Source organism: Bos indicus x Bos taurus, chromosome 20 (genome assembly GCF_003369695.1).
Source record: "Bos indicus x Bos taurus breed Angus x Brahman F1 hybrid chromosome 20, Bos_hybrid_MaternalHap_v2.0, whole genome shotgun sequence".
Lineage (NCBI taxonomy): Eukaryota > Metazoa > Chordata > Mammalia > Artiodactyla > Bovidae > Bos > Bos indicus x Bos taurus.
The window spans coordinates 8,471,469-8,488,938 of record NC_040095.1 but is presented as its reverse complement, the minus strand read 5'-3'; the positions used below and the strand labels follow the sequence as shown (position 1 = coordinate 8,488,938).

Below are 17,470 nucleotides of genomic sequence, written 5' to 3'. Positions count from 1 at the left end.
GTGCTCAAAGGTCAACTGTAGTTGGAATCAGACAGTATGTAATAATAGCATTTTTAGGTTGGCTTTTTTCACTTAGTAATATGCTGAATAATATTCCACTGTCTGGATGTGAATTCATTATCCATTCTGTCTGTTCTACTGAAGGACAGACATCTTGGCTGCTTTTCAGTTATGAATAAACCTACTGTAACCATTCTTGTGCGTGAACTTAAGTTTTCAACTCCTCTGAGTATATAGCAAAGAACGCAATTGCTAGATTGTGAGGAAGAATCTTGTGAAGTGGCTGTATTATGCTGCGTTCTCACCAGCAGTGAAAGGGAATTTCTGTTGCTCCACATCCTTGGTGTTGTCAGTGTTCTAGACTGTGGCCATTCTAATAGATACATAGTCGTATCTTGTTTTAATTTACATTTCCCTGATGACATATGATGTAGAACATCTTTTCGTATGCTTGTCTGTCATCTCTATGTTATCTTTGGTGAGGTGTCTCTTAAAGTTTTTGGCACATTTTTTATCAGGTTGTTTTCTTACTGTTGAGCTTTAAGAGTCAACAATATATTTGGGATAACTTTTTTTTTTTTTTTCCTCATTCTTTTGCAAATAATTTATCCCAGTCTGTGGCTTGTTTCCTTATTTTCTTGACATCTTTCATAGAGCTGGTTTTTATTTTAATGAAGTCCAGCTTATCAGTGAATTCTTTCATAGATTGTGTCTTTAGTGATTTATCTAAAAAGACATCACCATAGCCAACGTCATCTAAGTTTTCTCCTATGTTATTTTCCAGGAGTTTTATGGTTTTGCATTTTACTAGATTAAAAAACAATTCTTCAAAGATGATTGCATTGTTTACTGTTCAGATATTAGCTGTCAGTCTCATTATTGTTCCTTTGAAGGCAACATTTGATGGTGGGAAGGCTTTAGCTGCTTTTAGATGTTCTTTTTGTCTTTGACCTTCCCCAGTTTTACTATGATGTGACTTATCTTTTTATTTTTATTGATGTGTACATATCTTTTTATTTGTCCTCTTAGGATTTGTTGGGCTAACTTGAACCTGTGGTTTGATAGCTTTTATCAGCTTTGGAAAATTCTTCAGCATTATCTCTTGTAGATATTTCTTCTGACCTGTTCTTACTTTCTTTACATGTCAGACATTTTTGCATTGTCCTTTGTCTTTTATTTTTCTTTTCTGTTTCCCAGTCTTGTGTTTCACTGAGCTTTTCTTTTTTTTTAAATAATTTTTGTTGGATTGTAGTTGATTTACAATATTGTATTAGTTTATGTTTCACTGAGCTTTAAACCAGAATAGATTTTTCTCACCTCTCTTTAGTTTACCAATTCTCACTATAGTATATTGGAGATTGGAAATGGCAACCCACTCCAGTATTCTTGCCTGGAGAATCCCATGGACAGAGGAGCTTGGTGGACTTTAGTCCATGGGGTCACAAAGAGTCGGACACTCTGAGTGAGTGACTGAGTGACTAACACACACTACAGTGTATTGAATCTACAGTTTAACTGCATCCGTTGAGATATTAATTTTAGTTATTGTATTTTTCAGATATAGAATTTATATTTTTATAATGCATAAACTCATAAAGTCTGAGCTTTATAATATTAACATTTGGAACATTGTTAAATTTGTTTCTTCTGATTGTTCATCTTATCTTGTTTCTTTATGTGCCTGGTGGTTGTTTGAATGTGTTTAAGACAACCATGCAGGGTCCAGTATCAGAGTTTGAAAAGATAAGAGTTTGTGGTCACTTTGAGAGCTTGCCTACTTATGGTTCATCCTTAACTCCTTATGCTTACTCTTTGGGTCTCAATTCAAAGGATATGGATTTTCTCATGCTTCCCACCTGTGGCAAGTCTGAAGCTTACCTTGTGAGGCTTTGCTCCATTTCTCAGTCTTAGCTGCCTCTTCTAGATGCCCCCAGGGAAAAGCTGCCCTACATATCTGTCTCTCTCTCTGGATATCCTCCTCTTGGATCTTGGCTTACTGATTCTTAACTGGTCTTCAGTTCTCTGATGCTCTTTAAGCATACCCCCCACGTCTCCTACTTTTCTCCTTTCTCATTGGAAGGTTTTTAGATCAATTTTCTATTACTGGAAATTGAACTATTTTTCCTTGCTGTTTAACTTATTCACGGATATATAATTTCTGTATTAACTTTTAAAAAATTATTAAAGTACTACTCTTGTAATATAGTATATTAAAAAGATGCATAGAAGTTTAAAGGAGCAGGAAAAAAATCACAGTGCTGTCAGTGAGAGGCAGTTACTATTAATAGTTCCTTTTTTTTAAAAGAGTTTTTGTGGGGTTGGGTTTGGGGAAGAGTTTGGAGGTAAGCTTATTTTGGCTATTCTGAGTTTGAGGTGATTAAAATATCTAGGTAGAGTTATGCTTGAGGCATTTAGATATTAAACAGATGATTTGATTCAAGAACAGGGTGTCGATCTGAATTTGCACATTAAAAACAATGTTAGTTGAACCTATCAGAGTAAATAAATGGAAGGCAGTGGTAGTTGTAGACTTCCTCTGTTAAGGGTGGCGCAGATTGAGAAGGGATAGGGTAATTATGGGAGAGTAAGATAGAACTCAACTTTTGTAGAGTTGGAAAGGCCAAGACAGTATCATATTTTTTATTTGTAAGTTATGTGCCTATGGGAACATTTTTTTCTATTCCATATTTAATGGCTTTGGTTCAGTTTTTTTAGCATAAAATTCTGTATGCTGAATAATAGTATGTAAAACAATATTATAGTGTGAAATATTAATTTGCGGTTATTCTGTGGCCCTTCTACTCTAGTCAGTAAAGAAGAAATTATGTTTAGAAGAGGCAAAGTCTACATGGAGGAGTTAAAAAGAGGAGGATGCGAAAAAAGTGAGGAGAGAGAGGGAAAAAGAAGGAAGAATGAAGTTAGTGTTTTACATCTAATCACAGACCAGATTAAGAACTTGACGTTCAGGATCTCAGACTTGCTAATAGTCTTGTGCAGATGACTGTCATCAATCTTGTATTCTATTAAGTGTGCATAATCATGAAATCACAGTGTTAATAATAAAACTATGTTAAACACAAAAGATTTTCATACTAAATCAGTTTGTATGTATAGAGACAATATAGGAAGCAGTACTTTTGTTCTTCCTGTTCACATAACCATTGGTACTAAAAAAAAAAAAAGAGTGACTTTATACCGAAGTTTCTTGGTGACATACATTATTTTAGTTCTATACCAGACAAGTTCTTTAAATAGACGTGCACAAAGGGCATTTAAAGATAGATTAGAAATTCATGACCACATACCTACTTATTTTTAACATATACTTTGAATTATCTGTTTATTTCTGCAGTTGTAATTATTTTGTATTTTTTGTGTTTGGTCATTAAACAAGAGCCCTTACAATATTGATATTTGATTTAACAGAGCTACAATAGAAGAGGCGTACTCCAGGTCAATGACAAAACTAGCAAAATCTGCAAGCAATTATTCACAACTTGGGTGAGTTAATTTCTTTGAACAGCTCTTTCAGTGTTGATTTAGCCGAAGTTTTTGAGAATAATAGGTTTCCATTAAAGATGTAATAGTTCATAAATATAAAATACATAGTTGTTTAAAATATGCCTATATGAATATATTCTTGACTTAATAGAAAATACAGTTGAATTTGTTGAATCAGTTAATGCAAAATGAAACTTACTTTTCCCCCTTTAAAACTACATAGTCTTTCAGTAGTATAATTTTGGGATTATAAATGTTATGTGTTATGCACATTATTCTGGTTTTCTATAAGTTCATTTACATTCTGTTGAACAGTGGTCTTTAAAAACCCACTTAATATAAATTTTATTAAAATGATTGAAATGCATTAGAAATGTCAGTTAGGATTTTATAGACTACCTTTAAATTTTCCTTTTAAAAATATGGGCTCAAGAAATGTTTTCTTTGAAAAATGAATATTATTAATAAGAATATATTTTGAATGAGGTATACTTATAGCCATAACAACTCTGGAAAGAGTAATTGTATAATTTGAATAATAACAAGTCTGGAAGGAATACTTAGTCTGACTTATATAAAATTGGGGGAGATATATTTTAACTAAGATGTTAAAATAGTCTTATATTTACTTAGTGTAAAGATTTTTACAGTGATACTCAGTAAAAGATTCCTCTTCATCTGGGATTCTGATGAATCTATGATTCTTCTGAAATTTTATATAAGATTTTGTGTAGGTGTTAATCCATACTTCTGATGAAGGGGTGTATACTGGTTATCAGATTCACATATGGTTCTTATGATCTAAAAAGCTGGTTAAGAATGACTATTTTATGAAAGTATTGTCTAGTGTAATTGGATGAGTTTAAACAGAAGTCTTCCTAGTTTGTAGCCCAGATAAAGGGGGTTAGGGCTCTTAGTTCATCCTCAGGGTGGTGACACTGTCCTTTATGTAAGTGCTAACAGCCGCAGCCAAGAGGATCTTCTGCGGTTCTGTTTTCACCCAGAGGAGAGTGGAGACTGGTAGCTGATGGCTGTGTTTGTTTTTTCCTCCCAGTTGTTCTGCAGTTATTGGTTCCTTCCATGCAACTTCATTCTTCCTTCTTTTTCCCTCTCTCTCCTCACTTTTTTCGCATCCTCCTCTTTTTAACTCCTCCATGTAGACTTTGCCTCTTCTAAACATAATTTCTTCTTTATTGACTAGAGTAGAAGGGCCACAGAATAACTGCAATAATAGAAACTAGCTTTAACGAACTGGCTTTTTTTTTTTAACATATATATAACAAATTATTTTCTTTCATACACTCACTCTTTTAGGTTTCCAGTATGATTGATATTTTAGAAATAATATTTTAAAACAATTTTTATTGGAATATAGTTGATTTACAGTGTTGTGTTAATTTCAGTTGTACAGCAAAGTGAATCAGTTATCCGTGTGTGTGTGTGTGTGTGTGTGTGTGTGTATGTATACACACACACACCCAGTCTTTTTAAAATTTCTTTTCCCATATAGGTCATTATAGAGTACTGAGTAGAGTTCCTGTGCTTTGCATATAGCGTAGGTGCTTGTCAGTTATCTATTTTATATATAGTAGTCTCCCAGTTTATCCTCCCCTGCCCCTTGGTAACCATAAGTTTGTTTGTTTTCTGCATCTGTGACTCTACTTCTGTTTTTTGTTTGTTTTTTGAAGATTCTTTTCCCATGTAGGCCATTAACAGAGTATTGGGTAGACTTCCCTGTGATACACAGTAGGTTATTGTTAGGTGTATTTTATACATAGTGGTTTGTATCTGTCACTCCCTGTCTCACAATTTATCCCTCCTCCCCCTTTTCCTGGTCACCATAAGTTTGTTTTCCACATCTGTGACTACTTCTGTTTTGTAAATAAGTTCATTTATGCCGTCCTTTTTTTTTAGGTTCCACACATGAGTAATATTGTATGATATTTGTCTTAGTTCACTGAACATGAGGCATAGTTTTAATCTAGGAAATTCTACCTTATTTTTGTTACCAGGTGGGAGGTAGAAAAAAACATGTGTTTCCTAATAAAGTTGTCAGTAACTTTCTTATTAAAGTTGTCAGTTCTGTCTTTGAAATGTATGCCTTTCATGAATAATAGATGTTATTTCATTTTTTCTGTTAGTGTTGTTACTTAAGATTATAAAGATTTTAAATATTACTGAAATTGAATTTTATCTTTCTGAATTTAATTTCATTTAAACATATTTTGGATTCATTAGCTTCATTTCTTAGTGCTTATTGTATGTTACTGTGTATTACTTGGCCAGAAAAAAGTTGTGTGTATCAACCTTTATAAAATGCAATAGTTGTAATTCCTTAAAGAAACCTTATTTAAAGAAATCTTATGCTAAACCTCCTTTGTTAAAGTGAAGGGACACTCTGGTCTGTTTTGTGAAATCCAGACTGTCAGGTATCAGGTTTACTTGAAGTGATACACATGTATTTTGGTGCTGTTGTGAGTGCATACTTTTCAGGTGTCCTTTTTTCTCATGAAATTTTCCATCTAATTTACTTGCCAGTTTTAGTGCTGATTAGATTCTAAAGTGGGAGGTAAGATCTAATCAGAACAGTCCTATTTAAGTATTTATCCTCTTTGAACATTATTGTTACTGCTTAAAATGATTGTCAGTCAGCTTTCTTGCAGGCTAAGAAACACAGCAACCGGTAAAGAGTACATATTAGGATGAGTGATTTCTTTCTCTACCTTCTTGCCTTAGTGATCATTGCTACTCTTTGTTTTTGTTTTATCATAGAGCAAGGCAAGTGCTGTTGAAAATATCTGACAAAGTACCTGAGGAAAGCATAGGATAAAATTACTCTTATATCATTCTCTACTGACCAAATTAAACTGACCTTTGGCATCCTAAGTATTATCCAAGATATTATAGTCATTCTTGGAAGTACTTGAACCTGCTAAAAATATTGAATTCTCAATGTTGAGAAAAAGTGATAGAAAAGTGTCATACGTTCTGTACCAAGTGGAGTAGGAAGGGGACCGTCTAGTGTTTGTTGAAGTACATGGTAAAATCTGAAACAAAGTTTCAGAAGACAGTTCTAAAATAATTCTTAAATAAACTTTAATGATGAAGACATTTAGAAAATCATGTGCAGATTTAACTTTTGCATGTTGAAATTCAGAAGAGTTTTTACTTTTTAATTGTATTTTTTTATTTGGCCACACTGCACGGCATGGCTTACGGGATCTTAGTTCCTTGACCAGGGGTTCAACCTGTGCCCTCTGCACTGGAAGTGTGGAGTCCTAACCACTGAATTGCCAGGGAATTTCCAGGAGCTTTTATTTTCAGTAAAACTTTTTAAATGGAGCACTACAGGGTCTAAAATTGAGATTTGATAATAGATTAGTTTTAAACAGACAGTGATTAGAAAGTCTTCTGATAGAAATATAAATAACCAAATCAACTCAGAAAATGACATTTTATAGTTAAGAGAGGGTCATGGCCAGACCTGTGATATGAATTAAGTCATTTCTGTGTATCTGAGGTATAAAAATATTTTAAATAATTAACCAAGGCCTAAAAAATCAAGATCAGTCTTTCAGTCATTTCATTTGTGATTTAATTTCATCTCATCTTTTGCTCATTATTTCCTATTTTGGTTCTATTAGGTTCTATTTTGGAGCTTAAACTTTTTTTTTCCTTTTAGTAAATTATTCCCATGTTTTCTTCACTTTAGAACATTTGCACCAGTGTGGGATGTATTCAAAACATCTACAGAGAAATTAGCAAATTGTCACTTGGATCTTGTTAGAAAATTACAAGAATTAATAAAGGAAGTTCAGAAGTATGGAGAAGAACAAGTAAAGTCACATAAAAAGGTATCAGTTTTGTTAATCATTGGTTTGGTTGGTCAGATATTGAATACTTTGTAGTTCTGTTATTTTGATGAATCATTTCATACCTAACAGACTAAAGAAGAAGTTGCAGGAACTCTGGAAGCTGTTCAAGCCATTCAGAGCATAACTCAGGCCCTCCAGAAATCCAAGGAAAATTATAACACCAAGTGTGTAGAACAGGAACGTTTGAAAAAGGAAGGAGCTACACAGAGAGAAATAGAAAAGGTAATTGTAATAAAAATAATACCTCTGTGTTTTCAAAGCGTTTTCAAATACAAGACTGCATTTAATCTTTAAACACTCAAGAATGATCTCATGCTAACGAAGAAAGTCACTGCGCATGTTAATGATTTCCCTAAGTGAAACAGAAGTAGGTTTGCAAAATATGTTGTGTATGGTAAGTAGTTTAGCAAATACATGAAAAAGGATGATTGCTTTATATCAGTGACACATTTGTAGGCTATTTGTATAAGATAATTGATGAGATAGTCCTTGGTATAAGATTTAATAATAAGGTAAAAAAAAATTTTAAGCTAGACTTTGGTATATTTAGCAAGGCAATAGATACTTGAAGGTAAGCTATAAATATATGTTGTGGGTGATTTATTGCTGACTTTGAGCCCATGTATCTAGCATTGTGGTAAACCACAACGCTTTCCCTGACTCTCATCTTGATTGAAAGTAGATTTTTTTTTTCTCCCTTTCAAAACAGTTTAACCATCCACTTGTTTGATGTGGTATATTATCATTTAGGAATCAGTCATAGAGAGTGATAATTTTGAAAGCTTTGTAGATTATTTGAAATATCCAGTTAAAAAAAATGTAACTATCTTGGAATTATAATAATTATAAACTTGTATATACATGAGCAAAAACTAGAAATCTGGAAAAATCAAAACAGTCAATGGAATTTGGGATATTATGTTTCCTTTAGTGTTGTGCAATAAATAAAAATTGGGAGGGGGTAAAAAATGAGGCACAGCAAATTCATGATTTTCAAACACAGCATTTCAGACACAGCAGTTAAGAATAAAATATAAAAAGAGAAAGTAAAGCAAAATAAAAGGCAATGGCACCCCACTCCAGTACTCTTGCCTGGAGAATCCCATGGATGGAGGAGCCTGGTGGGCTGCAGTCCATGGGGTCGCACAGAGTCAGACACGACTGAAGTGACTTAGCAGCAGCAGCAGAACAATATTATTCTTCTTAATGAACTAGAAATGGAACAGAAACTCAAAGGCATGTGTCAGGATTAATTATGCAGGCTTGTTGGACCCAAAGTCCTAAGTTAGGCGGTGGAATTTAGCTCTTGTATGGTATAGGGGACTAAATACTGCCCACTTGAGGTGAAGCCACAAGGAACCCCACTCACTTGGAGAAGCTATAAATAGCAAAAAAAAAAAAAAAAAAAAGACGTGCTGCTGAAGGGCTAAAGCATTATTGGAAGCTGGGGCTTAACGGACACAGTTCTGAGTGGCAATCAGGCCACGGATTTGCCCTGATTATGACAATTTTGATCATATCCTCAATATTCTTCCAGGGATGTAATTAAAAGCTGCCTTTTTAAGACTGGTAGTAAATTGGAACCTTGGAGGGCTGGCAGGAGATAACCTGAAACTGCTAGATGGGGACGGGTGAGCATAAATGATTAAATACAACACAGTTCTAGGAGGTGATGTTTACCTTGTATTCTATAGAGTTGTCCACCGATGGAGGGACAGGGAGAAGAGAAGGGAAAAAAAAGAAACCTCACACTTGAAACAAGCAAACAACCACACTTTTAGAGTACACCTTAAGGAATCTCATATAGCTTTCCCCTGCTATACAACAGTGGATTTTTCACATGAAAACTTACATGAACCAAAATGGCAGAGAAGCAGTTGCCTTAGAACACATCTTGCTAATGAACATATGAAGGAAATTGACTTAAAGCACAGATGCTTACAGAAGCAGTTCAGATCTGTGGAGACCAATGCTGAGATGCTAAGTGTAGATCCTGGAAAGGAGCTTGGATCACTCTCACTGGTCTCAGGGTGTGTGCTCCCTTCATATTGGCTCCTGCAAAGCAAACACTCAGTACTGTTTTTCTTTTCACTTTTTTTTTTTTTGTAAAAGTGAAAATCCTCCCTGGATTTTTTTCCAGTTTGTGAAGACAGGTGCTAATGTAATTCATTAGTAAAAGCAAAGTGGCATAAGACAAACTTTGGGAAAGCAAGGGAGACCTTTGTTAAGACAGATGGCAACAAATTTAACAGCTAGAAGAAGAATTCAGTTCAAATAAAATTTAGATTTATTAAACATGATCAGAAACATTCATATATGTTGAGGATGTTCAGAGTTGCAAATGAACGTAACACTTATATAAAAGAAATTAAGAAAGACAGATGAAACAACTAGTAGATGGGAAAACAGCTAACTAGAAAACTTGGCAATGAAATATATAGTTACTTCAATTTTAAAAAAGCATTAGAGAAGATAAACTTTAGAGTTGATATAGTGAAAGACTGAATTCGGAAATTTACCAGTGACATATGCAGAGAGTAAAGGTCACCATGGTCTGCTGTGGATTTTAGAAGAAAAAAATTGGAGAGGATGGTAGACAGGTAATATTTGAAGAGTTAACAGATCAGAATTTTTTAAGAATTAAATTCAAGAATTAGATCATAAATACATTCTCGGTATTAAGCAGGTTAAAGATAATTCAGACTGAGACACCGGAAAAAAAAAGAGAATGTTAAAAGCTACCAGGTATATCTTTTCCCTCACATCTCTGAAATTAGAACGCATCTTCACATGGTGGTGGTGGTATAATCACTGTGGGCAGGTGGCATCTGCCGTGCGGTCTCACTGGCTCTGTGAGCTTGGTTGTATATCTGGTGGCTTGACTGGACAGCTGCAGCACTGGTGTTTCAGGTGACAGACCACGTTAAGACCATTGAGGGAGGAATGGTTCTGATTGTTATTTGAAAACCTTTTGTTGAGACCTGGTAAAATCAAGAAAATGTAAACACCACTGTTTGGAAGAAAATCTGAAGATGGTGGTGCAGCACTTTTAAGATATTCTCTGTCAATAATATTTTTGGTGACTTTGAAGATGATAATATGTAGGGGGAAAAACAGACCTTAGCAGCCCCTGACTTGGAAGTAACTGAGAAGAGTCAGACTCTGAATGTGAAGAAAAATTTAGGAGTATCTCAAACAGTTTATTTTGCTGTCTTTTTTATTTTTATCACACAAGAATAAAAATCTACCTCCAAGTAAGTCTAAAAGAGCTCTTACAATAAGTCTAAAATAAAAATTTTAAGTGATAAGAAAGCATAATTTCATGGTTTAATCGACAGTGTTTTTCTGTTTGAGTGGTATACAAAATAATGGTGTGTTTTACAATTAATGGTATATTAGACTTCCCTGGTGGCTCAGACAGTAAAGCGTCTGTCTACAATGCGGGAGACCTGGGTTCGATCCCTGGGTTGGGAAGATCCCCTGGAGAAGGAAATGGCAATCCACTCCAGTACTATTGCCTGGAAAATCACATGGACAGAGGAGCCTGGTAGGCTACAGTCCATGGGGTCGCAAAGAGTCGGACACGACTGAGCGACTTCACTTAGAATTAGTAGTAGTCAAGTATAACATTAAGCATAACTACTGAAAAGAGTATAATTTAAATCTTCTGAATCAGCAAAAAGAAGAGAAAGCAGTGCTTTTTTCTAATTGTTCTGCTCAAGAGGTGATATTGTTGCTTGTGATACTTGAGGTGTTAGTGTGTCTCTGATTCATATGTAGTTAAATCCAAGCTTAAGTAAATATTTTGGCCTGTAATAAGCTCTTTATTACCATGAATGTAGATTTTTTTTTTTAAACATAGATCTTTGAACTATTTTTTGTGTGTGTGAACTTGAAAACATACTTACTGGATATTATGACATAGTATGCTTCTCATCTTCATTTACAAACCCTTTTATAAAGCACCATTTAGAAGTTACTCATATTTGTGGACTATGACAAAGTACTTATTTTTTATGTATATATTTGATTCATAAGATGTTACTGGGAAAATTATATAGACCCTTAAACAGAATTATTTCCAGTAGTATATCAATAAATTTATTTATAATGCTAAGGAAATGATAAAATACAGGATTTCTTTCATTATCACTAGGTAATCTATTAGAACCCGTCTTTTAATTATGAGAAGAAATGTAGCTATTGCTTTTAAAGCTTAGTTTCTTCTGACCCAGTTTCCTGTTTACTTATTTATTTTAATTTATTTGGCTGCATCGAGTCTTAGTTGTGGCGCGCGGCTCTTCATTGCGTCACGCGGGGACTCCTGTTGCAGCGCGTGGGCTCTGTAGCTGCAGCCCGCAGGCTCAGTAGTTGTGCACGGGCCCTAGAGCATCGGACTTGGTTGTTCCCTGGCGCGTGGGATCTTCATTGCCAGACCATGAATGGAAACCGCATTCAGTTTTGATACAAGATATGGTTTTAATACACTGCAAGATAAAGTGGTGTCCTATATTCTTTGTTTATAAAGGCCAGCAAGGATAGAGCATATATGTTTAACATAATATATGCAGTAAAATTTTCAAGACAGTGCAGAGTTAACTTTTTTAGGGTCTAGAACTGTATGCATCTCTTGCCATTCCCAACTTCCAGGTAAACCCAACTTTGTGTTTCGAATACTTAATAGATTAGTTTCTAATACTTATTTTTAGACTCCTGAACGTAGCTGGAAATAATTGCCTATGGTTCTGATTGTCTGTGTACAAATTCCAGGTTTTGCAGCTTAGCCCTCGGTGGCTCTTTGTAGTACTTTTACTCCTGTAATTATTACCAGTTGCATCCTCCATAACCATGGTTTGAAACTTTATTCTGAAGTTTCCAACCACAGCCTTCTCTTCTTCACTCGTAGCAGACTACCTTTTATCACACCAAGAAAGTGGAGATCTTTTATCTTGAAGTGCTATGCTTCTCTCCTATTTTTTGATCTTCTTTAAACTCTTATTTACTTCAACACCCCTTCCCTTCAGACTTCCTGTATTCAAATTGAGCAGTCTTTTGAGAATAATTAAATTCTTGATAGCCACATGTCTGCCCCAATCTACTGGTTACTTTCCACCAATTTCTAGCCTTTTTTGTATAGGTTATGCTTCTTTTATGAACTCCCTGAGGAAAAGAGTCCTACATAATTTATCTTCCTGTTCCTTGGTGCCTAATATTTAATGTATTGTTAAGTTTGTGTTGAATAAGTAACTTTGATAAAAGTTAAAACTATTATAATACAGTAGCAATTAAAAAATAGAAATCTTGAAAAATAGACAATGATTAAAACAAATTACTGACTTTCTGAAGTGTAAAAAATATTAAGCAACATCAAGGAAAATTGAATTTTTTTTTTTTTCAACTTTTGTGCTAGCTTTATAGTCACTGATCAGACCTTAAATGGAGTATCTGTTGTGGGAGAAAGGAAGAAGACTCATAGCATATTCTGCTGGTATTGTCACATTCTTGATTGCTGAATTTTCAGTAACATTGTACTGTTATAATGTGATTGTGTGATCTTCCTCTGGGTTATAAATGAAAGTATTTTAACTTTTAAAAGCACATTCCATTGGACAAGAGAATTAGGATTTAATTTCTACATCATTGTATGACCATAACAAAAACACTAATAAGAAAGACTTGAAAAAAGGTGTTAAAGTTAGTTTATGTCATCTTGAACTCAGCGTAGGCCTCATCTCTTAAAATGAACTTTTTTTTTTTAAGGAAAGTAAAGTGATTTTGTGTAATTCTGAATGTTTTTGTTTTGTTACAGGCAGCTGTTAAATCTAAGAAAGCTACAGATACTTACAAACTCTATGTGGAAAAATATGCATTAGCAAAAGCAGATTTTGAACAGAAAATGACAGAAACAGCTCAGGTTGGTACTTTTAAGGCTTTAAATCTAAAATAGGATGTTTGTATTTATTGTTTATAAATTACAGTAAGTTATATTAAATATATTTCTGATATAATTTTTTCTGTCATAAGATTTTTTATATAGAAACTGTTAAAATACACAGTCTCAATATTTTAATAATGCTGTTTTAAAAATACACCTCTTGTTTTGGAGATTGAAAATTATGGTCAGTCAGTAGTTATAATATCATAAGGGATTATTCAGATCAACTAGAAGAGAATGTTCTAAGAGTATTGGAGAAAATGAGGACATTGGTAGATGATGAAGATTATGTATGGGTTTTTAAATTGACTTATACTTAAGTAGAAAACTGGAAATCACTCAGTGCTGAGGATGTAGTAGTTAATAAATAAAGCAATCAAGAATCCCTGCTCTCCATTTTAGTAAGGGAAAATATAAGATTTTAAAAAGTCTGTCTCCCATTAAGTTGGGATAAAGTATATTCAGTTTGGTATTCTTAAGGCCTTAATTACGGGCTAGATTTAAGGTGGGTGCCTTTTATGAGTCATGTCCAGAGCTTCTACCCTCAGGTCTTGTTCTCTCGGTTTGTTTTTTTCCTTAACAGCTGTCATCATCTAACACCATGAATTTTATTTACTGTTTCAGACAGGATAGGATGGGGATGCTGTGATGACAGAGAATCCCCACAGATCTCAGTGGATTACAATAGCAAGTGCATGCTGCTTGTCCATGATGAGTCAGCTCTTCACTCTGGCACTGAGACTGGTAGAGAAACCTCTTTTTAGAGCATTCTTAGTCATCGTGTCTGAGAGGACTAGAAATGTGGTGAAGCACACTAGCTTTGCTGCCCATATTTTTTACTGTCTGTCTTCCACCATTGAGTAAGTTCTGTGAGAGCCGAGACTGATTTGTGTGCTGCTATCTCCTCTGCATTTAAAACAGTTCCTAGCTCATGGTGGGCACTCTGTAGGTGTGAAGAAGGACTTTATGAATCTGCCTTTCTGGATTCTAGGGTGTCATCCTGCTTGGAGTGCTAAATGAGTCACGTCCCAGAAACAAAGGGTTTGCGTGCTTGTGTGTAGGCATAATGTACTCATCTTACCATGTTGCAGGCACTGCTAGATACTAGATGTATACAGTATGTATGTAAATAAATTCTCCGCTTTATGTGGAGTATACAGTATAGAGGAGGGAGACAGTAAATATATGCTTAATTATAAAGTTACAGATTATTATAAATGTCACAAAGGAAAAGAACAGGCTTCCATGAGATCATGAGATAGAATTATAGAGATGACCTAATTTGGACTAGAGACTTCCCAGGTAGCTCAGCTGGTATAGAAAATACCTGCAAGGGAGATGAAGAGGAATGTGACTGAGAGACCATGGAAAAAAAAAAAAAGAAAATACCTGCAATGCAGGAGACCCTGGTTTGATTCCTGGGTCAGGAAGATCCGCTGGAGAAAGGGTAGACTTCCCGTTCCAGTATTCTGGCCTGGAGAATTTCATGGACTGTATAGCCTGTGAGGTCAAAAGAGTCGGACATGACTGAGTGGCCTTCACTTAATTTGGATTAGGGAGTTAGGAAAGGCCTTTTTGGAGAACTAACATTTAAAATTGAGCCTTGAAGAATCGGTACAAGACAGTCTAGGGTATGTGTGTTCCAAGCACTGGGGACCATGGCTATGAAGGCCTAGGTGTATAAAAGAGCTCCACATTCTAGAAAGTAAAAGTGCTTACTAAAACAGGAGAGATGGTGGTTAGAAATGAGATTAAAGAAATAGTCAAGGACCAGGCTCTAGTGAGGGCTTAGGTTTTCTTCTAAGAGCAGTTGGAAGGCACTGAAGGAGCTGTATGCAGGGATACGACATGATATGATCTGCATTTTTAAAGCTAATTTTGACAGTTTCATAAAGAATGGATTATAGTGAGGCCAAAGGAGAATCATAGTCCAATTTGGAAGGTAGTATTGTAGTCCAGTGAGAAGGATAAGAGTCAGTGTGGTGGCCTTGGAGAATGAGAGAAGTGAATACATTTGGATGTGGCAGGGTTAGGGTGGGTGGGAGAATTCTGAAGGAGTTCCAGGTCTCTTCCAGGTTTGACAGAGATGAATAGCAAAGTCTAGATGAAGAGCTGTTAGTTTGAGGGGTCGGAAGGGGATCTCCTGCATTGTAGGCTGATTCTTTATCCACTGAACCATCGGGGATTAATCCCTATATACTTAAGTGGAGAAAGCAAATGGCTGTTTTGGAGGCTCTAAGTAATCTGGACTGGACATAATGTTCACAGTCCCTTATTGACAATTCTGAATTCTCTGAACTCCCCCCCCCCCCTTTTTTTTTCTAGAATTCATTTGGCAGCAGAACTTGATTTGATCTGATGTGAGGCTATATATAGTCTCTTTATCCTACTTAGGCTGAATATAAATGTTTTCCTTTAGTGTTTGATAAACAGATGCCACTGCAGATCCTACTGGTAGTATAATGACATATATGATAACACGTTACCTTTATTTAAAAAAAATCCAAAATATTTAAATTCCCAAACACTTGGTCCCGAAAATTTTGAATAAAGAATTAGGCCTTTATAATATAGGGGCTTGGCAGTATACAAAACCATAATGACATGATCTTTGGATAGAGAGTGGGGAATTAAGCCAAACTCTGAGAGGTTCATCATTGTCAGTTTGGAAGAGGAAGAGATGCTGAAACCCAAGTAGGAGAAGCCAGAGAAGGAAGAAAACTGGAAAGTGTCATGTCCTGGCAGCTCAGAAGTGATAATGTTTCAGGAAGGGTTTAGTTGTGTTAAATGAGGCTCCAACTCCAGTGAGATAGAAAGTTACAATTTCTGTAGCAACTGTGGTGGTTGTGGACTCCAGCAAGTTCTGTTTTATCTTTTAAATCATTAGGAACACTCATGTATAAGGCAGTTATTGATTTATTTTCTATCGGAAAGATTAATTTCTATCAGTGAAAATCTTGCCTTCAGTTATTTAATTTGAAAAAAGAGAAGTTAGAATTTGTTCAAGTCACTGTTTTCATTTGTATGTGTTACCTTATGTAGAATCTCAGCACTTATTTTTCCCTTCCCTCTTTCTGCTTCATTACGTTTTTTTTTTTTCAGATTGGCATTTTAATTGTTTATCTTGCCAATCCCAAGATGGAATAATTAATTTGTTTGAACAGATGTTTAGCCACGCTGCTTTTAAATAAAGGTGATGGTATGCGGTGCTAAAACGTGTATGTTTTCTCTCGTGTTCACTCTTTCTCTCTCTCTCTAGCATGTACACACAACCATAGAACAGGTTAACTCTTGTTTCTTAATAGGTAGTAGGCTTTATTTCGGGTTACTTAGAAGGGGAAAGAATTCTTTTGCTGCTTTGGTTTTTGTTCCAGGCCAAGCAGGCTGACCTAATCCTAATGGGAAAGGGGTCTGTCAGTCTAGCAGTAATGAGATTTTGGTGGCAGGACCACACCAGAGTGAGAAGAAATTGAGTCCTTGGGTGAAAGAACTTAGACTTTACTTGGAGTACTTGTGATGTAAATTTTTTCACTTGAGAATGTGTGCTCAGTCACTCGGTCATGTCTGACTCCTTTGCAACCCCTTGGACTGTAGTCAGCCAGGTTTCTCTGTCCGTGGGATTTTCCAGGCAAGAATACTGGGATGGGTTGCCATTTCCTCCTCCAGGGGATCTTCCCCATCCAGGGATTGAACCTGCATCTTCTGTGGCTCCTGCACTGGCAGGTGGGTTTTTTTTGTTTGTTTGTTTTTTTACCACTGAGCCACCTGGGAAACCCTGAGTTAAGAATAAGCATGACTAAAATTGTGACTATGCTTATGCTTTTCACCACTATCAGTTTAACTTGAAACAGTAGGGAGATTTTGTTTACTTTGAACAGTAACATGGCTAGTACAAAGAATTTGAGATTTGTTTAATTAACACCCTCAGATTAAGTTTAGTATTAGAGTGCTTTTATATCTCTCTATCTATCTATCTATCTGTAGTGGTGGTGTTCAGTTGCTAAGTCATATCTGACCCTTTGTGACCCCGTGGACCCCATGCAGCATGCCAGGCTTCCCTGTCCTTTACTATCTCCTGGGGTTTGCTCAAACTCATGTCCATTGAGTCGGTGATGCCATCCAACCATCTCATCATTTATTGTCCCCTTCTCCTGCTGCC

General features: G+C 35.5%; 1 protein-coding gene across 1 annotated transcript in view; it reads left to right on the top strand.

Moving 5' to 3' along the window:
- Window positions 1-17,470, top strand: part of FCHO2 (FCH domain only 2) — a 126,046-nt gene that overhangs the window by 31,025 nt on the left and 77,551 nt on the right. Inside the window, exons 3-6 of the mRNA XM_027520554.1 lie at window positions 3,427-3,501; window positions 7,214-7,355; window positions 7,446-7,598; window positions 13,186-13,290. Of these exons, the coding sequence (XP_027376355.1) occupies window positions 3,427-3,501; window positions 7,214-7,355; window positions 7,446-7,598; window positions 13,186-13,290 (475 nt within the window). The remainder of the gene's footprint in view (window positions 1-3,426; window positions 3,502-7,213; window positions 7,356-7,445; window positions 7,599-13,185; window positions 13,291-17,470) is intronic.